General features: G+C 41.9%; 1 protein-coding gene across 1 annotated transcript in view; it reads left to right on the top strand.

Annotated features, from left to right (window-relative positions):
• Positions 1-4,931: 4,931 nt before the first annotated feature.
• Positions 4,932-24,695, top strand: part of CSE1L (chromosome segregation 1 like) — a 42,592-nt gene continuing 22,828 nt past the window's right edge. Inside the window, exons 1-7 of the mRNA XM_082644146.1 lie at positions 4,932-5,074; positions 12,790-12,885; positions 16,773-16,915; positions 19,079-19,180; positions 19,255-19,400; positions 19,729-19,819; positions 21,430-21,537. Coding sequence (XP_082500272.1) covers positions 4,939-5,074; positions 12,790-12,885; positions 16,773-16,915; positions 19,079-19,180; positions 19,255-19,400; positions 19,729-19,819; positions 21,430-21,537 — 822 coding nt within the window. The 5' untranslated portion in view covers positions 4,932-4,938. The remainder of the gene's footprint in view (positions 5,075-12,789; positions 12,886-16,772; positions 16,916-19,078; positions 19,181-19,254; positions 19,401-19,728; positions 19,820-21,429; positions 21,538-24,695) is intronic.

Below are 24,695 nucleotides of genomic sequence, written 5' to 3'. Positions count from 1 at the left end.
ATAAATAAATTTATTTTTTTAAAAAACCAGCTGCGAACACGTCTGCCCCCCCAGTCACACTTCCAGCTTAGAGGCGCTCAGGCCGGCTGTGCATTTGCTCTCAGAAGTAACCCAGGCAAGAGATTTCCAGAGACCCTGGCAGAGAGCTCAGGGCCTGAGAGTGGGGACTTCCAGGGTCCTGCACGACTGGAACGTGGTCTGAAAGGGGGTGGCCCAGGTTTGGGTGAGCACGGAAGGGCACCCACTTGGCCTGTGGACCCCTGGCCTGTGGGCAAGGAGTGGCTGGAGGAGGGCCAGCATGGAGCCCTCTAAGGCACAGTGGCCAAGGTCAGAAGGCTTGCCCAGCTCTAAAATAGCACACCTGGGAAAACACAGGACTGGGGACGATGGGAGGGCGTCAAGAATGCACTCCCACCGGTCATAACAAATGGTCATAACAGCTAACACCGTTGGGCGCTGTTTCCCAGGTGCCCTTTTGTGGGCTTCATGTATATTGGCTCTTTGATCCTCACTACTACCGAGGCAAAATAATATTATTACCCGTGTTTTAGAGATTAGGCAACCAAGTTATAAGTAACTTGCCCAGTGTCACACAGATGGCATTGGGGTCTTAACCTCGGTAGTCTGGCTCAAACCCATGTACTTAAGTAGCATGATACAAAAGGATGAAAGAATTCTGGCAATAAAGGGATGCTGAAAGATATGTCAGTTATATCTCAAGGACTTCCCTGGTGGCGCAGTGGTTAAGATTCCACCTGCCGATGCAGGGGACACGGGTTTGAGCCCTGGTCCGGGAAGACCCACATGCCACGGAGCAACAGAGCCTGTGCGCCACAACTGCTGAGCCGGTGCTCTAGAGCCTGCGAGCCACAACTACTGAGCCTGCATGCCTAGAGCCTGTGCTCCGCAACAAGAGAAGCCACCGCAATGAGAAGCCTGCGCACCGCAACGAAGAGTAGCCCCTGCTCGCCGCAACTAGAGAAAGCCCACGTGCAGCAACGAAGACCCAATGCAGCCAAAAATAAATGAATGAATACATTTATTTGAAAAAATTATGTCAATAAAACGGGGAGGGGAAGAGCCAGGAAATGGTTAACAGAAAGAAAGTAGGTCCAGCCGTACTGATATCAGACAAGAATTGGAAGAGGAAAGCTTTGAAAGGGCCAAAGAGGAATATTTCACATTATCAAATGGTAGACTTCATCAGGAAGAAAGGGCAGGAACCCTTTATCCACCTAACAGCTTCAAACTATAAATCAAAAGCTGACTGAAGTACCCTTTAACAATGACAAAGCCAGAACCACGATGGGAGACTCACACGCCTCTCAGAGAACATCAGATAAAGAACATTTAAAAAATAAGAACATAAAGGGCTTAAATATTCAATATAGTATCTACAGCTAATGTCCTGATTAGTGAAAGACCAAAAGCTGTTTGTACCATGTGAATTTTCTACCATGTGCACAAGAAAGAAAGGTGCCTCCATTTAAAAAAGGTAAGAAACAGCAATCCGACACGTCTCAATTTTAGCTGTCAACACTTTTCTGCATCTCAGCTGGGCCTTAAAAGTGAGATAGAACCAAAAGAAGACTTCTTCTTTCCAAGCACAGCCAGATGTGTCCATGTCCTTCTGAATCCAAATAAAATGTAAGAGTATCTTCCTTTTTTCAGAAAATCTTTCCATACAGTATATGCACTGTTTTATCAGGGTTTGGAAAGAAAGAAAACTACGTGCATACTCAGTTCTAGCTCCTGAAAATGGCTGAATTATTTTCCTTGGTTTCCAGCACAACAGCAGTTGTGGGAAACGTAAGAGTGTGTGTACGTGGGGGCAGGGAGAATGGGGATCCCCAGGGAATCTTCATGGATCACCCACGCCCCACGGAGGATGGAGAGAGAGGACCCACAAGCCTCTCTGTGGCCCTCACCCCTGTAGTTCTTGAGGCTGCTACGGGTGAGGGGAGAGCGCCCCGCTGGAGCCACGTCCACAGACATGATAACCTTGGCACATCTTGAGGGCTTCCTACAGAAACGGGCAGTGATGCTAGACAGACACAAGATGCCAGCCAGCTTCCTTCCTGATTGGCTCTCGGGGATGAAAAACTGTTAAGTCATCAGGGTTGCTCTCCCCAGGACTAGAGGAAAATGTCCAGGAAAGCAGACTAGTATGATCAAGATGATTGCTGCAATGGTAAAAATATATCTTTTCCACCAGTGTCCTAATAATGTACACCTTTCCCAGTGGACTTCACCTATTTATATAGGGCATTTAATTCAACATTCAACAAATATTTATTGAACAGCTACGCTGTGCTAGGTGCTGGGGGTATAGCTGTAAATAAGAGAAAGTCCTTGTTTTAATAGTGTCCTTAGGCAGGTGCGGGGTGGGGGGGACAATTGAAAAAGAGACAGTGGGGGCTTCCCCGCAGTCCAGTGGTTAAGACTCCGGCCTCTCAATGCAAGGGGCACAGGTTTGGTCCCTGGCTGGGGAACTAAGATCCTGCATGCTTCACGGCGCGGCCAAAAAAAAAAAAAAGGAGACAATTGCAGGGAGTGATAAATGCTGTGAAGATGATGATGTAATGGAGGTAGGGCTGTCAGATAAAATACAGGACACTTGATTCAATGTGAATTTCAGATAAACACTATGATTTTTTTAGTGTAGCTACGTCCCATGCGATATTTATACTAAAAAATCATGCATTGCTTTTCTGAAATTCACGTTGCACCGGGTGTCCTGTATTTCATTTGCTATATCTGGCAACCCTAAATGTCTTGTTATTGGGTGGTGAGGAGTGAGTAATTTCGTTTGGAAAAAAGTGGAAGGCCTCTTTGAGGAGGTGACATTTGAGCTGGAATCTGAAGGTGCAGAAAAGCCAGTCTTTCAAGGATCTAGAAGAGCCTTCCAGACAAAGAGGGAAGAGCACGTAGGAATGAGGTAGGAATAAGCTTGGAGCTTGGAAGAACAGGAAGGTGGGGTGGCTGAGCTGAGTGAGGGTGGAGGGAAGCAGAGAGGAAGGTGATGAGTCAAACGGGTTGGCAGGAGTCAGATCTTGTAGGGTTTGTGGACTATGATGAGAGGTTGAGTAATTTTACCAGAAACTTATAACTACAACCCTTCTACTCAAACAGAGCAACTTTTTACATTTTATACATAGGAGTTGCTTTTGCATGTCTGTAGCCAGGGTGCAGTCAAAGATAAACACAGCTGGACATTGTTAAAGTGGTGAAAACAGATTTTATTCTGTAATTACTGGTAATTAGTGGTGGGGAAGGAGCTGAGCTCATTCTGGACCTTTGCGGAGGTGATTGGATGTTCTAAAAGGAGAATGAGGGAGTAAGGAAAGAACAGGGGCTCAAATGAAAAGTTAGAGAGTTGGTCAGTGTAAATGTGATGAGGCCAGCAGTGTCTACTAGCTGGGAATTACCAAAGTTAGGCTTCTAGCCTCCCACAGAGACTGGGAGACAGAGACACTACCCTCCTGATGATAACATTTCAAAGGAAGGGCTTTCAGGTCCTTAAGAAAGACATTCCTAAAGTGTAGGAGATACATATACCTCTCAAAGGGACGGAGGAAGGAGTTCACAATTGTAAGCCCTTTTCAGTAAATGCTTTAAGAAAGGGAGGTTGGAGCCCATCCTCAGATATTGGTTAGAAAAAACAGTAAATTCTCCTGGTGGCACTGAGTTTTCTCAGGCAGTCGTGAGGGGGTGGGGACACTGGGGTCATCCTAGGGACACAGCCTTGTGTTGCTAAAAGCCATGTTCGAGATTGGTCAGCGCTTAGTGTAGAGGTTTGGACGGAGTCACCACGGGCTGAGAGCTCTGCTGTCCTCAGTGTCTATATCCTTTTGTTCCTATATTTGTTTCCTCGAATGATGACCAAATAGCATGCCTTTCAGTCCCAGGAGTAGCAAGCTAGCAATTCCAAGGGATGGGCTCTGAGGGGAGACAGCTGAGCCTGTTGAGGGAGGCAGAGGAGGTGGCCAAAACTGAGGGTTGGGGTTTCCATAAGTCACCATTGGCTCCTCTTTCCCGCACTCAGTGTGTCATAAGATCCTATGCGCTCTCCCTCTAAAGTATATCCTGAAGCTGTCCACTTCTCTCCACATGCACTGCTACTCACCCTAGTCCAGGCCTAATGTCTCTTTCCTGGATGCCTCCAGCAGTTTCCTCACTGGTCTCCCTGCTTCAAGGTCTTCCCCCCCATACAGTCCAAGCACCAACTGGTGGATCTTTTAAAATATAAATTTGGTGGTCATCCTGTAATGGGTACATTTAAGACATAACACTGGCTTAAGAGGCCTGCATCATCTGGCCCCTGCTGACCTAACTTCATCTCCTGCCATCTCCACTTTATTTTTTAAGCCCCAGCCTAGCCCAGTCCTGCCTCAGAGCCTTTGCTATTAGCATCCCCTCCTCCTGGAACGGTCTGCAGGCTGATCCACAGCTGTCTCCTTGTTGAAATTCAAGTCAGTTGTCACTTGTTTAGAGGTCTCCTCTGGCCATCCCATTGACATTCTACGTCACTGCTGCCACATCATTCTGTTTCTAAATCCTATGACAAGACTCATAGCACTTATAAAATCTGAAATTATCCTGTTTATTCCGTTCCTCCCTCTAAAACATAAGCTCCATGAGGGGCAGACAGTTCTCTTCGATTGGAGACGCGTTGGACATGACTTTGGGCAGTTCGTTCAACAGTTATATAAGACCTACTAGGTAACTGACATCAAAATAGGCCACAATGCAGCGGCCACTCGCCGAATCTGTGCTCGTCTCAGAATGGGTATTGCGATGCCCGATGCAGCGTTCAAAGCCAAAGGGCATTGTCGCTTGTGACGTCAGCACACACAGAGCGGGGCCGCGATTGGCGATTCCAGCCTGGGTGGAGCCGAGCGCCCTCGGCCCCGCCCCTTGCCTCGGTCCCGCTCACGCATGCGCCCCGACCACAGCCTCGCCGCCGCGCCATTTTGCCGGGGTTTGAATGTGCGGTGGAGCGGCAGCAGGGGTGGGTATTGCCGGCTACGGTTTGCGGCTGAGATTCCCTTCTCCGTACCCGTATCCCCACGAGGTAAGGCGCGGGCGTACACGGCCTGGCACAGTGGCCTCTTGGGACCCGGCTGCGGGAGGAATGAGGCGCTCCCGGCACTTCCGAACGCTGGGAAGCAAGGACCGCACCTCTGGGGGAGAGCGGAATATGGGCCCGTGTCCCGGGCAGCGCCCTCAGGCAGGGTCTTCGCCGACGGGTTTCGCGTCCTCTCTTAGCATCCCAGGTCTGAGGCCCAGGCCCGGCGGCCCCCGAGCCTGCGAGGGGCGAGGGCAGCCCAGGCGCGGCCTAACCGGAGCGGCCCTGGCGCCCGCCCCTTCCCCTCCAGCGCCGCGCTGATTGGCCGCGCCGCTCGGGAAGGCCGCCTCTCATTGGTGGCGCCCGCGCGTCCGTTCTCGGCGCTCCGGGCCACCCGCAACGCGAGCGGAGTGCGGCCTCCAGGCCTGTCCGGCGGCTGAGCGGGCTTGCGGGCAGCCGCCCCGACCGCCTCTTCCCCTGGCCTCACTTTGTCATTAAGGAGGCGGTGGAGCGGCACCTCCTAGTGCTTCAGTCTCCGCAACTGTAACACGGGCTTCGTGATCTCACTTTGGTGCGTTGCTCGTGAAGATTAGCTTGTAGTCCGTGCACCGGGGGGTGCACGCACCTGCGCGGTAACACGGGGTCCGCCTCCTGGGGGAGACGCTATGGCGTGGTATACCGTTCGGAGCGTGGAATTCAGCTTTGGAATGAGAAGGCCTGCGTCCGTTCCAGATCTAGCCTCTCCCTAGGGGTGTAACGTAGGGCTGGTCTCTTCATCTCTCAGGCCTCCACTTTCTTATCTGCAAAGTGGGGTTGAAAACATCTATTTCGTAAAGTGGCTGAGGATCCACTGAGTTACTACCGTGGATTACAAAGTCCCGTCGATGGTGACCATTGTCCGCCTTTCCCATCTGTCTCTTCTCCTCCTTAGCCACTGTAGCCATACTGCTGACCTTTCTTTTTCTTAAATGTTACGAGCTCATGTCCTCCATAAAGCGTTTGGACGCGCCTTTCCTCTGCTTGGAAATTACCAACATCAGGTCTTTGCTGGTTCCTGTCCTTCGAGTTTCACTCCCCTTACGCCTTTTTTGACCAACCTCTCAAAGGATCTCTTTCCTTCAACTCTTCATCACATTACCCGAGTTTTAGTTACTTCACAGCTTTTATCATATTCTAGAATCACGTGTAGTTTACTTGTTTACTGTCTTCCTCAACTGCTAGGATGTAAAAAAGCAAGGACCTCGCCTGTCTCATTACTGCTGTACGCAGATGGCTGTTGCTTCCCACGTGGTAGATGCACAAGTATTATTCCTTGGAATAATCACAGAAAGGGGCTTTTTACTCTTGGATCCTAACAGTGCTCTTTTTCTCCTCCACTTGGGCCCCCATAGTCAAATTTTTGGCCCTTTTTTGTGTGTCTCCATTTTTTGCATAATTCTTGGGACTTGATCTACGCAGCCTCTTCCCTCTTAAGACCCTTTATCTTTCATTTCTTTACATCAGTGCAAGAGAGTTCTCTCTCGCCTTCTGTTGACTTTGATTTTTGCTGGTTGGGGACTGGGATAGAGGGAAACCATTTCCTATATAGTATTAGATGGGTTTGGGGGCAGTGCTCCACCTTTGGTATTAATTTGTTCCTTTATTCATTTAATAACTTGACTGAGCATCCTCTTAATCTCTGTGAATACAGTGAAGAAACAAAAATGGACGAAGTCCCTTCCCTTGGGAAGCTTATATTCTAGTGGGGGAAAGAAACAAGAATACACATAAATGACCTAGATAATTTCAGATAGTGACAGACGAAGGCGACTTCTCTGAGGAGGTGGCATTTGAGCTGAGACCAGCTGTGGAAAGATGAGGGAACAGAACATTCCAGGCAGATTGAATAGAAAGTACAAAGGGCTCGGGACAGGAACAAGCCTGGACTATTTGAGGAAAATCCAGCTTGCACAGAGTAGTATATGAGGGGAGAGGTATCCAGGGGCCACATCTCATAGGGCTTTGCAGACAATGTAAAAAGTTTGGATTTGCATCTCATTGGTATGTTCTTGTGATTAGAAAGCAGAGGGTGGGGCTTCCTTGGTGGTGCAGTGGTTAGGAATCCGCCTGCCAATGCAGGGGACGTGGATTCGAGCCCTGGTCCGGGAAGATCCCACATGCCCACTAAGCCCGTGTGCCACAACTACTGAGCCTGTGCTCTAGAGCCGCGAGAGCCACAACTACTGAGCCCACGTGCCACAGCTACTGAAGCCCACCCGCCTAGAGCCCGTGCTCCGCAACGGGAGAAGCCACCACAGTGAGAAGCCTGAGCACCGCAACGAAGAGTAGCCTCTGCTCTCTGCAACTAGAGAAAGTCCATGCGCAGCAACAAAGACCCAACGCGGCCGAAAATAAATAAAATAAATAAATGTATTTTTAAAAAAAAAGCAGAGGGTGGATTGAGGTGTTGGGGTATGTTCTTGATTTGTGTGTGTGCCAGATAGTTTTCATTTATTGGATCTCTCTCCCTTTCCCCAGATGTAGGGCTTCAGGAATGGTTCTCTAATGTGGAGGAAATATCTAAGGAAAAGGCACACATCTTGGATCAACTTATGTCACAGATGTCTGTGAGATGGCCTTGGAAAGCAAATCTTTTATTCCAGAAATCTTCATCTGTAATTGAGGGCCTGTGAGAAGAGGCTAGACTTAGGCCCAGCCATTCTTTCAATAAGAAGAACTTGGGATTTAAATAAGTCTGTCATAATTGATTTATTGTGGTACATATTTTTTATTTTTTGTGTATTGGTAAGGATTTCCAAAAATAACTCAGTGGAGAAGTAAAGTATCACCCCTTATTTAAAGGCAAAAGAGTGAATTTTTTCACTTCTAGTTTGAGTCTTTAATGTCAGTAACACTTTTTACATTTATATATTGCTAACATTTCCAAGTGTCAAAGCACCTTCACCTGTGGCAAATAAGATAATTTAATTAGACCTTGATCTTGCTGATGTATTGTGAAAACCTGTGGAGTATTCGCTGAAATTCCCTGATTTGTCATGCTTTCCCAAATCAAGGCTAAGCTTATAAGTTGGGTGTATAGACATTGTCACTGAGGAGATAGAAAAAGGATTTGTTGACATTTAGTCCCTTAACTAACATTCAAAATATAGGACTTATATAGTATTTTAACTTTCAGGGTTGTAGCATGCATATCTATATCCTCCCCCCGCCAACCGCCTCACACGGTTTTTCCCCCTACACACTTTTTTTTTTTTTTTAATTTAAAAATAGTCCCACCGTAGCACTTCAACTTTGTTGTTTTGTGGGGTCACTCTGTCATGCGCTCTTAGAATCAGTTGTCTCCAGCTCTTCCTGTTTGTCACAGTCAGTTGACCAAAATAAATGTGAAGAATGATAGTGCTTTTTTAAATTTTATTTTTATTTAATTTATTTATTATTTATGGCTGTGTTGGGTCTTTGTTTCTGTGCGAGGGCTGTCTCCAGTTGCGGCAAGCGGGGGCCACTCTTCACCGTGGTGCGCGGGCCTCTCACTATCGCGGCCTCTTTTGTTGCGGAGCACAGGCTCCAGACGCTCAGGCTCAGTAGTTGTGGCTCACGGGCCCAGTTGCTCCGTGGCATGTGGGATCTTCCCAGACCAGGGCTCGAACCCGTGTCCCGTGCATTGGCAGGCAGATTCTCAACCACTGCGCCACCAGGGAAGCCCTGATAGTGCTTTTTGATGGGGAAAAAAAATCAATAAAGGGTATGTAGCCTTTGAAAATCGTACAACAAATATGTAGTAGGTACCCATCACTGTTTTAAGGGTCTAGGGAGATTGCAGTGAACAAAACACAAAGTCCCTGCGCACATGGAGCTTACAGTCTAATGGAGGGAAAAGCATAGTAAACAAGAAAGCAATTCATATGTCTGATAAAATTGACTTGGAAAAACAGAGTAGGAGAATGGAGAGTGGCTGAGGTGGGTGATCTTTTAGATACGATGGTCCAGGACAGCGCCTGTAAAAAGAGATGACATTTGCAGAGAGACCTGAATGAAGTGGGCAGTGAGCCACAAAGCTCTCCAGGGGCAGAGATATCCAGGCAGACAGGACAGTAAGTGCAAGCCTCCGAAACAAAAGTGCTAGCACTGGCAGATGTGAACAGTAATACAGGACAGATTTCAAATTCACATCTTTCTTCAAGCGTTTTTGAATGAACAGAAACTAATGATGGCAGTAAGTTGGTCACTGTTTATCTGACAGGTGTAACTGAGTTACTACATTATGTCGGGCCTGCTAGTAACTGATCCTCAGAGAATAGTCTCCAATCCAAACTGGACCCATGTTTTAGCTGGTTCGCTGACATATTGTCTTATCCGTTAGTTCATGCAACAAATGCTTAATAAATTTCTGCTGTGTGCCAGGCAGTGTTGAAGGTCCTGGGTATACAGAGAGGAACAAGACCTACAAAGTCCCTGCCCTAAGGAGCTTACAAATAAGAGATAACAAGTCAAAGATCCCTCAGATGAGGATAAATGCTATTAACAGTACAATAGGGATGACGTAGATGATAGTCATGGAAGGCTCTTTTGAGGACTTGACAGTGGGCTGACAGCTGAATGATACCTGATATCAAATTAGAAGGAAGGGCGTTACTACAGGCAGAACTGTCTTTGTCTGGTTTGAGGAACATAAAGAAGGCTTTGGGGGCTGGAACATAGGGGCAAGAAGAAGGTAGGAGACGAGGTTGACAGGTGCCAGATTGCATGGGACTCTGTCATGAAGAAAGTTAGTAAAATGCAGATTTATTGAGGAGTGTCTTTAAAAACTCAACAAAATAGATTCAGTTAACATCTATAATCCCCTCAACACACACACGCAGTTTGTAACATGTTGCCTTGCATAAATCCCAAAAGGTAGAATAATTTGCATGTGGCAAAGTAAGGTTTTTTTTTTTAGCTCATATATACTGATGTAAATGGTTTTGCTTGGCACAGCGAACTTTCATGATTTCATAACAGATTCAGCATGGCAACCCAAAAAAGAATGGGAAATGAACTGATTAAATCACTGCTTTCCAACATGTGTTCCATAATAAAGTGGTTCGGTGGGCAAGTGATGGGAGGAACTCGAGTAAAGAACGTTAAATGGATAACTTACTCTTTGAGTTCCTGAAGCCTTTAAAGTGAATCTCCAAGAGAGGGGGAATATGATGCGTAGCATTTTCCAAACTTTTGGTATAAAAACCAGAAAGAGTAGCCTCTTGATAAATTATGTGTGTGGTTAAGCGGGACTTGATATTCATGCCCATAGAGTGGTTTGCCCTGGGTCAAAGGAGGTGGATATATAGGTGGGGGAATCTACTAAATCAGTCAGCATATTGGCTTCCCTTATGATAAAAACGACTGTACAGAGGAGAATACAAATAGCTTCAAACAGATCAGTCTCCGTAGCAGGTTGTGGTTTCTGGCGGAGGGATACTCTGCACAGGCACAGCATTAGCTATAGCCCTTTATAAAATCTTCCTAGCTTCTTTTTTTTTTTTAAGTGACAAGGTGAAGTGTTATGGCTTTTTTTGTTTGGATCAGTCTTGTTCAAAGTCTCAGTCATCTCTGACGTCTTCCTCTCCCTACTTCTCATCTGGCTGTCTTTGTCACATCATCCTTTCTATTGCTGTTGCTGGTGCTTCCGCTCTAGTTCAACCCTCTGTCATTATTTCCACTTCAGAGGCAGCCTTGGGTAGTAGGCATAGGGTAGACCTATAGGGTCAGACTGATTTGAATCTAATCTTTATTAATTGTGTGCTTGGGGAAAGTTAGTTAATCTCTCAGAATTGCCTTCCTTGATTGTAAAATGGTTATTGTGTGAAATGATGTGAAGCGTCTCATCTAGCACTGTGCCTGGTTCATGTTTGTGACCCTTCCCCCATTTTACAAAAGTGTCCTAATAGATGTTCTGTTCTCTTCCTCGACTCCAATCTGTAAACCATTACCAGCCCAAAGTACATATATTCCACTTTCATTAAGTTTTTACCCATTTCAAAAAACCTTTAGTACCTTCCTCTTGTACATTAAATCATGAAATTCTTCAGCTAAGTATTGGGGAACCTACATGATCTGATCTCAGCCTCCAAGTTCACTGATCCTTAAAGGAGCTATGGATTCTTCCCATCTCTGTACTTTGCTCACACTGTTGCCTGTATGAGATGGGTCCTCATTCCACTTGGCCTATCCAAATCTATATATCCTTCAAGTTCACAGCCTCTGGGAAGTCTTGGACCACAAATACTCCAGTGACTCTCTTCTTAACCTAGCAGTTAAGTTGCTGTCTGTGTGATTCATTTGGCACTTACACTCAAAAGTGTTTCAGAATTCAGATTTTTTTTTTTTTGAAATGCACTTGCTGTAGATTATACAGCATCCCCAGTGGGACATGGGGTATCGCCCTGCAATCAAATACATTATTTAGTGAAACAAATTTACATGCTAAGTGACATATTCATATTTACAGCCTCGGACAGTTCAGGCCAGGTTTTGTTGCCAAGTGAGTTTGCCGCAAACTTGTTAAAAAAAAACTCAATTTATAGATGCTTGGATCTCAAAACTGCAGGAAAGGGATTATAGGTCTGTAGTTGGTATTTCAGTTTTATCTTGTCTTCCAACTAGGCTTTTTTTTTTCTTTTTTTGGCTGTGTCCGGTCTTAGTTGGTCTTAGTTGCAGCACTCAGGATCTTTTGTTGCGGTGCACAGGCTTCTCTCTAGTTGTGGCACCATGGGCTTAGTTGCTCCATGGCATGTGGGATCTTCCTGGACCAGGACTCGAACCCATGTCCCCTGCATTGGCGGGTGGATTTTTAACCACTGCGCCACCAGGGAAGTCCTCCTTGTCTTTTTGATGAGCACCGTTCTAACAGGTGTGAGGTGTTAATCTCATTGTAGTTTTGATTTGCATTCCCTCATGTTTAATGATGTTGAGCTCCTTTTCATGTACCTTTTGGCCAACTGTATGTTTTCTTTGGAAAAATGTCTGTTCACTGCCCACTTTTCAATTGGATTTTTTTCCAAGTTGTATGAGTTTTTTTAATATATGTTTTGGAAATTAACCTTTTTATCAGATATGATTTGCAAATATTTTCTCCCATTTGGTATGTTGACTTTTCATTTTGTTGATGTTTTCTTTTGCCATGCAGACACTTTTTAGTTTGATGTAGTCTGACTTGTTTATTTTTGCTTTTGTTGACTTTGCTTTTGGTGTGGAAAATTACTTTTTAATTATAATCACAGCTGTCATCTTATGAACCCCAAAATTATCTTCCCAGATGCCAATTCTCAGTATGTAGTTTGTTGTCAATACCTATGGTTGCATGTTTTACACAAAGGAATTTATTCTAGTTTTTTATCTCAGAACTCTGTGGGATCCTTAGAGTTAAGGATGCTTAAAATTTTAATTTTTTATTGTGGAGCTTTAAAAAAATAAACCTAGTGATTTGTATTTTTAACCCTAAGTTTATGGTATGTGTTTTCTTCTTTGTCTCAAAATTATCCCACTACTGTTTCAAAAAAAGCCCACCTTATCTTCTGGAACCTTGTCTCAGCTAAGAGTAAGCAAGGCTTATAGCCCACACATAAAATGTAACAAGTAGATGACTTTCACAGAGGGGGACACCCATAATATAAAATGATTCTTTTATGTAAATCACTGTGTCCCCATGTGACCAATTACCCAAACCTCATTTTTTGTTTTAGGTTCTGTGGCAATGGAGCTCAGTGATGCAAATTTGCAGACGCTAACAGAATATTTAAAGAAAACTCTTGATCCTGATCCTGCCATCAGACGTCCAGGTAAAGAAAATAAATACTGTTTTGTGGTTGATCTATTCTTAAAGGACAGGTGAGGGAAACGTTTGTGCAATATGCCTGTTTGTAAATAAAATTAAAAAAAAAGATTTACACTTGAATTCTTAGGCATAGTTTATCTTTCATTTTCTAGCCATAAAGTCTTTAGTTGGCTGCTTATAGCTGCCATAACATATGGTGGTGTGGGTTTTTTTTGGTTTTGGTTTATATTTTGAGTAAAATAACTTTTATCCCTTCTGGGGTAAAAAGGACTAGTAAATTTAGGATGCCTTGTCCCTTGACCTTTCTGAAAATTGCTATACACCTGCCTGTTTTAGAGATATAATAATTAGGGCAGAGAGGTAAGAGTTAATTGCCTAAAAAGTGATTAAGTGACTGAAACTAGGTAATCAGACACTGTCTCTTAAGTCACCATGTTGGGTTTGATTTAATTAATGTATTTTAAGATCTAGGGCTCCTCCTACTCTCTCCCCCCTCCCAGATTTGACCAGTTTTCATTAGAGACTTAGTATAAGCTTAGAATTATAAACTCAGATGCCCATAGGAGTCACACATAAAGGTAAATGAAGGAGGCAGGCCAAGGGGGTTAAGTGCCTTGGTTAAGGGGCAAATATTATTTGGAACAAGCTAACTGGGGGATTCACACCAGTCTTGCAAGATCAGATTTCCAGCTTTGCTTGAAAAATAAGTATATTTATATGAAGTGTTCTCATCTTTTTTTTTTTTTTTAAATTTTATTTATTTATTTATTTTTGGCTGAGTTGGGTCTTTGTTGCTGCACGCGGGCTTTCTCTAGTTGTGGCGAGTGGGGGATACTCTTCGTTGCGGTGTGCGGGCTTCTCATTGCGGTGGCTTCTCGTTGCAGAGCACGGGCTCTAGGCGTGCGGGCTTCAGTAGCTGTGGCTCGCGGGCTCAGTAGTTGTGGGTCGTGGGCTCTAGAGTGCAGGCTCAGTAGTTGTGGCACACGAGCTTAGTTGCTCCGCGGCATGTGGGATCTTCCCGGACCAGGGCTCGAACCCGTGTCCCCTGCATTGGCAGGCGGATTCTTAACCACTGCGCCACCAGGGAAGTCCCTCTCATTTTTAAAAAAATTAATTAATTAATTAATTAATTCGTTTTGGGCTGCATTGGGTCTTCCTTGCTGTGTGGGCTTTCTCCAGTCATGGCGAGTGGGCTTCTCATTACGGTGGCTTCTCTTGTTGCAGAGCATGGGCTCTAGGCTTGCGGGCTTCAGTAGTTGTAGCACGTTGGCTCAGTAGTTGTGGCTCGCAGGCTCTAGCACACAGGCTCAGTAGTTGTGGCACATGGGCTTAGCTGCTCCACGGCAGGTGGGATATTCTCAGACCAGGGCTTGAACCCGTGTCCCCTGCCTTGGCAGGCGGATTCTCAACCACTGAGCCACCAGGGAAGCTTGTCCCTCTCATTTTTCAATGATAGCAATTAACTTGAAAAATTTTTGAAACACTGTGCAAACCAAACAGATTTCCGGGGGCCACATGTGTCTTGTGGGTAGTAAGTTGATGATCCTTCTTGTAAGCCATATTAACCAGAAATGATCTTAATCTGCTGCTTCGGAATTTACTGATGTGTATTCTCATAAAGGGGATTTTGGAAGCACCCCATGAAGACCCAGAAGAATGCATGCACATATATGTTATATTTATGTGTTATATATAATACATAGAATCGTACACTTGTTAATGCATCCATCCTAGTCTAGGAAGGCCTTTGTGATTTCTGTGAGGGAAAATTGTGATTTCCCTGTTAGTGCTTAAAGAAGTAATTTGTTCTTGGAAAAAAGGAAATTAATGGCTCTAGTCTTAGACTTTCCCAGAAAGCCTCTGCCAACACTGTCTAATAAAAATTATTTTTAATAATTGTGGCTTTGTAAGGTTGAGGTGCTGTTGTCTTATGAATCAGGGACAAAATGTGGGAATAAATTGATGTTTCTGAGAAGAGTTAAGAACAGAGCATTTCCCAGGGGTTGCTGGATGTGAAATACTGACCAGCCAAACATCGACGCAGCCAAAGCCTTCTGTAAACCGCACAAACCATACAGAACCAGAGTGTGTCCCATCCTGAAAAATATTTTCCAGTTCAGCATTCTTCATCTTCCAAGGAACACATGGTAGACACAAAGCAGGGTGGCTTTGAGGGTGGAAGTTAAACTCTTGGGACTCAATTCAGAAAGAAGACAGGTGTTAAATCATATTAAATTGTAGAAGATAATACATGCTAACAGCAGACCTTTTCAGTAAATATCAGAACCTTGGAATGGATGTTGCCTTATGAAGCTTAAGACGGGAAAAATTAGAAGTGCTATAAACCTTCATGGTGTGATCTGTAAACCTAGGAGATTTATTATCCCTAAATGTAGTATGAGTTTAAAACGTATGGGTAAAATCTTTGTATAAATTTATTGCTGATATAGAAATGTTTAATTCAAGAAGAAAACTGAGGGCTAGTATGGTAGAATAAGGACTGGACTAAAACGTTTTCAGTGATGAAATCTTCTAGCTGTGTGATCTTACTTAACCTCAGTAGCCTCGTCTTTATTTTCTTTTTAACATCTTTATTGGAGTATAATTGCTTTACATTGTTGTGTTAGTTTCTGCTGTATAACAAAGTGAATCAGCTATACATATACATACATATCCGTATCCCCTCCCTTTTGCATCTCCCTCCCACCCTCCCTATCCCACCCCTCTAGGTGGTCGCAAAACACTGAGCTGATCTCCCTGTGCTAAGCAGCTGCTTCCCACTAGCTATCTATTTTACATTTGGTAGTGAATATATGTCCATGCCACTCTCTCACTTCATCACAGCTTACCCTTCCCCCTCCCCGTGTCCTCAAGTCCATTCTCTACGTCTATGTCTTTATTCCTGTCCTGCCCCTAGGTTCATTAGAACTCTGTTTTTTTTTTAGATTCCATATATATGTGTTATCACACAGTATTTGTTTTTCTCTTTCTGACTTACTTCACTCTGTATGACAGACTCTAGGTTCATCTACCTCACTTCAGATAACTCAATTTCGTTTCTTTTTATGGCTGAGTAATATTCCATTGTATATATGTGAGTGGCCTTGTCTTTAAAATGAGGATAATACTACCTACCTCTCTGGGTGGTAGTGACAACTTAACATATGTGAGTAAAGCACCAGACGCATATGGTTAATAATAATATGTATTAGCATAAATTAACTCACTTAATCTTAATCACAGTACTATAAAAGAAATATTACTACCATTACTAATAGTACTAATAATAATCCTTCTGGAACAAGAAGGGGTGTATGGGGCCTCCCTGGTGGCGCAGTGGTTGAGAGTCTGCCTGCCGATGCAGGGGATGCGGGTTCGTGCCCCGGTCTGGGAGGATCCCATATGCCGCGGAGCGGCTGGGCCCGTGAGCCATGGCCGCTGAGCCTGCGCGTCCAGAGCCTGTGCTCCGCAACGGGGGAGGCCACAACAGTGAGAGGCCCGCATACCGCAAAAAAAAAAAAAAAAAAAAAAGAAGGGGTGTATGAATTTTGCCCTAAGGTCACTTAATCTCTCTGAGAAGCAGATTGTCCTTCACATGGGGTGATCGATCATCTGATCACGCCACCTTATAGGTTTGTGAGAATTGGGTGAGTTAACAGATGGTAAAGTGATCTGAAAACCGAGGTATTATATAAATTTAATGTAACATCATATATAGTTCATTTAATAGATAAGAGAAGTGAGGCACTAAAAGTGATAGGTTCCCTAAGGGAAAAAATATCCTAATCTTTCCATGATGCTTCAGTGAGAGATATACATAGTTCACATATTCATGAAGTCTTAAGATTTGTTTGTAATAACAAATCTTCTAATGTGGAAATTATTTTACAGCTGAGAAGTTTCTTGAATCTGTAGAAGGAAATCAGAATTACCCACTGTTGCTGTTAACATTACTGGAGAAGTCTCAGGATAATGTTATCAAAGTGTGTGCCTCAGTAACATTCAAGAACTATATTAAAAGAAACTGGAGAATTGTAAGTATTTTGTGAGTACATAGTTTAAGACCCTGCATGTTTATAAGATTGATACATGCAGTGTTCCTGAACAATTCATGCACAGATTAAAGATAAAAGCAGGACCCTCCTCAACAAAATATTAAAAAGTCAAATCTAAAAATGTACCAAAAGTATAAAAATACCATGACCAAGTGGGATTTATCCCAGATATGCAAGGCTGGTTCAGCATTCAAAAACCTATCGACTAAGAGAAGATAAATCACATTATTATATCATTAGGTGCAGAAAAAGCTTTTGTCAAAGTCCAACACCCATTCATGGTAAAAACTCAGTAAATTTGGAATAGAGAGGAATTTTCTCGGCAGTGTAAAGACGGTGAAAAACCTATAACTAACATCATACTTAATGGTGAGAAACCTGAAGCTTTCCCACCAAGATCAGTTACAAAGCAAGGGTGTCCCCTCTTACCACTCCTTTTCAACATTGTGTTGGAAGTCTTTTTTATTTTTTATATATTCTTTTGCCATGGCGTGTGGACCTTAGTTCCCAGACCAGGGATCGAACCTGTGCCCTCTGCATTGGAAGCACAGAGTCTTAACCACTGGACCACCAGGGATGTCCTTGATAATGCAGTAAGAAAAGGAAATATACCATTTGGAAAGACATAAAACTGTCTTTGTTCTCAGATGACATGATTGTCCATGTAGAGAATGCAAAAGAATTGACAAAAGTTAAACAGGACGTTTTTCCAAGTTGCTGTTTTATTTAAATTCATATCAGTTAAGTCAGCTTCATAACCCAGGTTGCTAGAGAGTGTGAGACTTTGTTTTAACATCCAGTTTGGTTGAAATTTAACTTTAGCTTACTGTCTACTGAAGAGACATTACATGGGAAGATACAGTCTAAATGAGTGATTGAAGCAATTTCTATTGTAAACAAGGAAAAATTATATAAAGCTGGAAAAAGCCACATTTTTATATATATATATATGCATTCTACACATATATATGTGTAGAATGCAAAATAATTTAGATTTGAAGTTTTTGATAAGGGATTTGTCCTGTGTCTTGTGGAATATGGAAATATTTTTTAATCATAAGGTGAATCTTATTATGTTGCAAGTTTAATGATGATTATAGCTATACATTGAGAAACGGGTATCTTCCCTACCTTAGCTCATGACAGTGGTTCTAAATTGGGGTTAGTTTTGCCAACCTGGGGATATTTAGAGATGTTCTGGTTGTCCACGCTGGGGGTGGGGTGGGGAGGGTGTCTGGAATCTAGTGGGTAGAAGCTGAGGGTGCTGGGAACCATCCTACAGTGCACAAGAAAGATCCCCATAACAAAGGTTTATCTGACCCAAAATGTCAGTAATACCGGGGTTGAGGTAACTGGGTTAGGATAAAGAAAAAGGTGAGAAATGTTTTTAGTAATAGCAGTAATGATACTTAGAAAGTATTAAAGTTGACAGAAATGGTCAGTTTTTCTAAAAAATCAGCTTTAAATCTGGTTAAGTATATATTTAGAATCTTTTTTCCTCATTCCATAGAAGAATTCAAAAACAGTAAATATTGTTTTTAAGCTTGTATAGTCAAGCGTTCTCACATGTGGTGAAGAAATGACTTAGTGAATTTTAGAATGTTTAAAAATCCGTTCATCTTCTTGTAGACATGCAAGCCCTATCCCTCTGTCTTGATTTGTAAAACTAGTGAGACTTCCAGAATCTCTTTGGACGATGTAGTCCTGGATGCATTCAAACTGGTAATGGTCAAGAAGTTTTCATTGATAAGACCTTTCTTTGACTTAAGGTAACGGTCAAATTGAAGCTTTTGAAGATGAATATCGGCTGAGTAGCATATATGTATAAAGATTTTTAACCACATGTTCTGATTAGTTTACTTATAGAACTGAGATTCTTAATTGGCGTCAGGGAGTCAGAGAAGCTGCTTAATTTGTATGTAAAATATTTGCATTTGGGGAGGAAGGTACATTTTTCTGCAGAAAAATGCTTCCATCAGATTATTAAAGGAATCTGTGACCCACTAATGTAGAAGGAAGGCCCTACCTTCCTCTGTTTTTCTTAGGAAATCAGGAAATGAGAAATGGTTCTATTTTATCTACAAACCCATACAGTCATAGATATGGATTTATGTTACTTGCTCATTAATGTTTTGCTTTTAGGTTGAAGATGAACCAAATAAAATTTGCGAAGCCGACCGAGCAGCCATTAAAGCTAACATAGTGCACTTGATGCTTAGCAGCCCAGAGCAAATTCAGAAGCAGGTATGTGAGACCCTGCTTGTTAGGTGGGCTTGTTTGTAGAGCTTTCATCTAATTAGTCTCTTTCCTCCCCACAGTTAAGTGATGCCATTAGCATTATTGGCAGAGAAGATTTCCCTCAGAAATGGCCTGACTTGTTGACAGAAATGGTGAATCGCTTTCAGAGTGGAGATTTCCATGTTATTAATGGAGTCCTTCGTACAGCACATTCTTTATTTAAAAGGTATTGATATATAAATTCATATTTTTTTAAATACTTTTTTCAAATATTTTTGCTTGTGTATACTTTTGTGATTATGTCTTTTTTTATGATAATTCTAGAATAAGAGCATAAGCCTCTCATTATCGTGTTTGTTTCTTCTTAAGTGTAGGATGTTTATTTCATATTGCCCTATTACTTGTGAAATACCTGGTCTTGATAAACTGTGCTTGAATTCCCTTTTTATTTCAGAAAGCTATCTAGCCATAGATTTTTCTCTAATCTAGCCTTGAAGACCTAAAGTCAGTTAACAAAAATTTGTAAATTTACCTCTTTTACCTTAATTTTCTAGATATCGCCATGAATTTAAGTCAAATGAGTTATGGACTGAAATTAAACTTGTTCTGGATGCCTTTGCTTTGCCTTTGACTAATCTATTTAAGGTATGTGATAACATCTTGGTGGTATTTTTTAATTACTTAATATTTTAAAGTGCTTGAATATTTGTATAAATTTTGTTTAAGAGATTGCTTTGAAAGCATATTTGATAGGTAATGGTTTAGAGCAGCATTTCTTCTGAAAAATTTCAAATCTACACCAAAATAGAGAAGCTGGTAGAATGAAATCCTATGTATTGACTACACAAGTTTAACGGTTACTAGAATTTTATTTCTTTTTAATTTGTTCTCTCCCTTTGATTTCATATGAATAGTTAAAAGCAAATCCCAGGCGTCATATTATTTCATTCAGGTATTTGAGTATGTGTCTCTAAAGGAATAGATCCGTATTTTGATTTGACTGTTTATGGAGTTTAATTTATATATCCGTGCATCATCTTATAGTACATAAGCAACTTTCCTAAATATCTTGCTGAAACTCGTTTAAGATCGAAAGAGAAGCATTGTTAACCTTTTTTTCCAGATAAGGAAAGTGGAGGGTTCGGTATCACACAGCTAATAAAAAAGAGAGCCAGGCCTCAAACCTAGTTTTGCTAACTTGAGAAAAGCTGCTCATTTCCTGTTTTCAGAAAGGAAAGTTGTGTGATAATCACAAGTTTCTAAATTACAGAGTATGCACAGGATTTTTCATGGTTAGGATATCTTACTGATAGTACATTTTTATTTTTTAAAAATAAAATTGGACAAAATGTCAATATTTTTCACCTATTGGACTAGCAAAGATTTTTATTTCTTTTTAATGACATTAAAAATTTTAGCCAGGAGCAGGGAGGGACGGGTGGGGGAAAAATGTTTTAACCAGAGTCCAGTGAAATGAACACTAGTGTCCTGTCCATTGGATTATAAATGGTACTGGCTTTCTGGAATTTGACATTTCATTGAGAAAACCATAATATTCATATTTTCTAACTCCAGGATATAGTTAGCAACATTTGTTGAGTGTCTTTTACATTGTAGCTGTGCACAAATTACGAGGACCTTTTATGTGTATTTTCTCATTTTATTCTCATATTTTATGAGGTAGGCATTATTCTTAATTACAGACAGATAAGGAGATGGGGGCTCAGTAAAATAACTTACTCAGAGTCATGCTTATTATGAGTAACAGAGTCTGAGTTGTATCCAGATCTGTCTGGCTTCCAAAACTCTTACTCATAGCATACTGTTCTGCACTGGTAATACAATTCTAGAATCTCAAACTCAGAAAACTAGAAGTGTGCCCAAAGTTTTATACATAAGCTTGTTTATTGCAGTTAGAATAACAAACAATTGCAAACAACCTACAGGCCAGGTGGCAGGGAATTATTTAATGAGTGCATATAAAGACAGTTTTGTGTAATATAGTTATATACGTGCACAGAGGAGAGTAGAAGGATCTAGTCCAAAATATTAATATTGGACTTTACAGTAGTGCTCTGATGGACAACTTAAAAATATATACTTTAACGTGTTTTTTCAAAAATCCTAAATGACTGCATACTACTATTTAAAAGCCAAATTTTGGAGAAGATGTATGAATAGTTTCAGCCTAGTACAAGGCTTTTTCACTAAGGTTTACAATACACTAAAACCGTCTTTCTAAATTCCTTTCCAAGGCCACTATTGAACTCTGCAGCACCCACGCAAATGATGCCTCTGCCCTGAGGATTCTTTTTTCTTCCCTGATCCTAATCTCAAAACTGTTCTACAGTTTAAACTTTCAGGTAAGTTTTGTTTTATTTCTTGCTTTTGATTCTTATTCTTTGATGTCATATATAAAGTTTTTCACTTGATTAAGACTTCTTTGCTAGCATTGATTTCCACCACCACCCCCGAAAAAATAGACATTAGTTGCTTGTTTTCTGATTCCCCCCATTCTTTTTTTTTTTTTACAAGAGATAAATAAACTGACACCAAGCATTGTAAGTGGATGACCACAACAAAAGCAACAATGTTTGCAATTACCAAACACGAAACACACTCACACTATGTCATAATATTGACATTCAGTCCAGGAATCCTCCACTGTAACAGCTCCTTTACTTTGCAGTGAAAATTGATTTGTATATTTTTTGCCTCTGAGTCCTTGTGGGATTTTTTTTTTTTTCAAACAGAAAGTCACAAAAATTATAATCATCCTCACCAGTTCACTCAGTCCCATGTAATTAATTTTTTTTCCATCTTGATCTTTTGTTAGCACTTTTATGAATTCATCAGTTTTCCATTAGAGTTCTGAAAATGCTTATTCATTCAGTTCAGCAGTATAGTCAGTTACCAGAAACCTGTACTTGTCAGAGTCTTTTCCATGAATTCCTTGAAGATGAAACCCTTTTATAGGAACATTTTTGCAAAAGCATCAGAGTACACCCAGAACTGTCTGTAAATGACAAAAGACTTAAAAATGACCACGGTTAAAGATTTGATGGAAGTTCATAATAATGCAGTTGACAAGGAAATTTAGTTATTTCTGAGATATACTTTTTAAAGTAATAACTAGAATTATGACTTATAACATTATACCAGAACATATAAGCTTCTTAGAAATTTCATGTAATGTCTGAAACATTTATATTAACATATTTCCATGCAAATAACCCAAAGACCCAAAGAAAGTTTAGTATTAGTTGTTTTTTTGTCTGTGTATTTTTTTATACTGCAGGTTCTTATTAGTCATCAGTTTTATACACATCAGTGTATACATGTCAATCCCAATCGCCCAATTCAGCACACCACCATCCCCACCCCACCGTGGTTTTCCCCCCTTGGTGTTCTTACGTTTGTTCTCTACATCTGTGTCTCAACTTCTGCCTTGCAAACCAGTTCATCTGTACTGTTTTTCTAGGTTCCACATACATGCGTTAATATACGATATTTTATAGGTCCGTATTTTGGTATGTGATATGTGAAATAAAAATATAAGATATTTTCTCTTTCTGACTTACTTCACTCTGTATGACAGTCTCTAGATCCATCCACATCTCAACAAATGACTCAGTTTCGTTCCTTTTTATGGCTGAGTAATATTCCATTGTATATATGTACCACAACTTCTTTATCCATTCGTCTGTCGATTGGCAGTCAGACTCCCTGGCTTCAGACTATACTACAAAGCTACAGCAACCAAGACAATATGGTACTGGCACGAAAACAGAAAGATAGATCAATGGAACGAGATAGAAAGCCCAGAGATAAACCCACGCACCTATGGTCAACTAATCTATGACAAAGGTGGCAAAGATATACAATGGAGAAAAGACAGTCTCTTCAATAAGTGGTGCTGGGAAAACTGGACAGCTACATGTAAAAGAATGAAATTAGAACACTCCCTAATACCATACACAAAAATAAACTCAAAATGGATTCGAGACCTAAATGTAAGACCGGACATTATAAAACTCTTAGAGGAAAACATAGGAAGAACACTCTTTGACATAAATCACAGCAAGGTCTTTTTTGACCCACCTCCTAGAGTAATGGAAATAAAAACAAAAATAAACAAATGGGACCTAATGAAACTTCAAAGCTTTTGCACAGCAAAGGAAACCATAAACAAGACGAAAAGACAACCCTCAGAATGGGAGAAAATATTCGCAAATGAATCATTGGATAAAGGATTAATCTGCAAAATATATAACAGCTCATGCAGCTCAATATTAAAGAAACAAACCACCCAATCCAAAAATGGGAAGAAGACCTAAATAGATATCTCTCCAAAGAAGACATACAGATGGCCAAGGAGCACATGAAAAGCTGCTCAGCATCATAATTATTAGAGAAATGAAAATCAAAACTACAATGAGATATCACCTCACACCAGTTAGAATGGGCATCATCAGAAAATCTACAAACAACAAATGCTGGAGAGTGTGTGGAGAAAAGGGAACCCTCTTGAGATATCACCTCACACCAGTTAGAATGGGCATCATCAGAAAATCTACAAACAACAAATGCTGGAGAGGGTGTCGAGAAAAGGGAACCCTCGTGCACTGTTGGTGGGAATGTAAATTGATACAGCCACTATGGATGACAGTATGGAGGTTCCTTAAAAAACTAAAAATAGAATTATCATATGATCCAGCAATCCCACTACTGGGCATATACCCAGAGAAGACCATAATTCAAAAAGGCACATGGGGCCTCCCTGGTGGCGCAGTGGTTGAGAGTCCGCCTGCCGATGCAGGGGATACGGGTTCGTGCCCCGGTCTGGGAGGATCCCATATGCCGCGGAGCGGCTGGGCCCGTGAGCCATGGCCGCTGGGCCTGCGCATCCGGAGCCTGTGCTCCGCAACGGGGGAGGCCACAACAGTGAGAGGCCCGCATACCGCAAAAAAAAAAAAAAAAAAAAAAAAAAGACACATGCACCCCAATGTTCACTGCAGCACTGTTTACAATAGCCAGGTCATGGAAGCAAAGCTTATAGCTTTTAATGGAAGCATATCTGGGAGACAAAAGGCTGAAGAAACAGACTTGGGAAGGTGTAAGAACCAGTGGCATTTGAGAGGAAACACAGCCACAATCTTATAGCAGAAAATGCCTGATCACCCGGTTGCTACTGAGGTGGTGGCCTCCAGTCATTCTTTCTGTTCTTGAGTCATTACTTTAAGATTCAGGGCTCCAGGAATGAGAACGGAGTCTTACTGGTACAGACTCCTATACTGAGATGCAAGAGAAAGGATGTAGCCTTTTTGTTGCCTCTAGCCAGAGCCAAGTACTCGGACTTAATCTTCCCAACGTGACTGTGCTCACAGTGGTAGGGAGAGCATTCCTCAGAAGGAATAGGTAGAATGAATATGAGATGAACAGCCCCAAATGGCATACCTTCAGTGTTCAGCTAGACAGCAATTGGAGAAATTCTTAAAGGGTACCACTGGGTTTTTGTATA

The sequence above is a fragment of the Mesoplodon mirus genome (genome assembly GCF_964341445.2).
Source record: "Mesoplodon mirus genome assembly, chromosome: 15".
Classification (NCBI taxonomy): domain Eukaryota; kingdom Metazoa; phylum Chordata; class Mammalia; order Artiodactyla; family Ziphiidae; genus Mesoplodon; species Mesoplodon mirus.
Note: the sequence above shows the minus strand (reverse complement) of the source record. Positions and strands in the feature narration are given on the sequence as shown.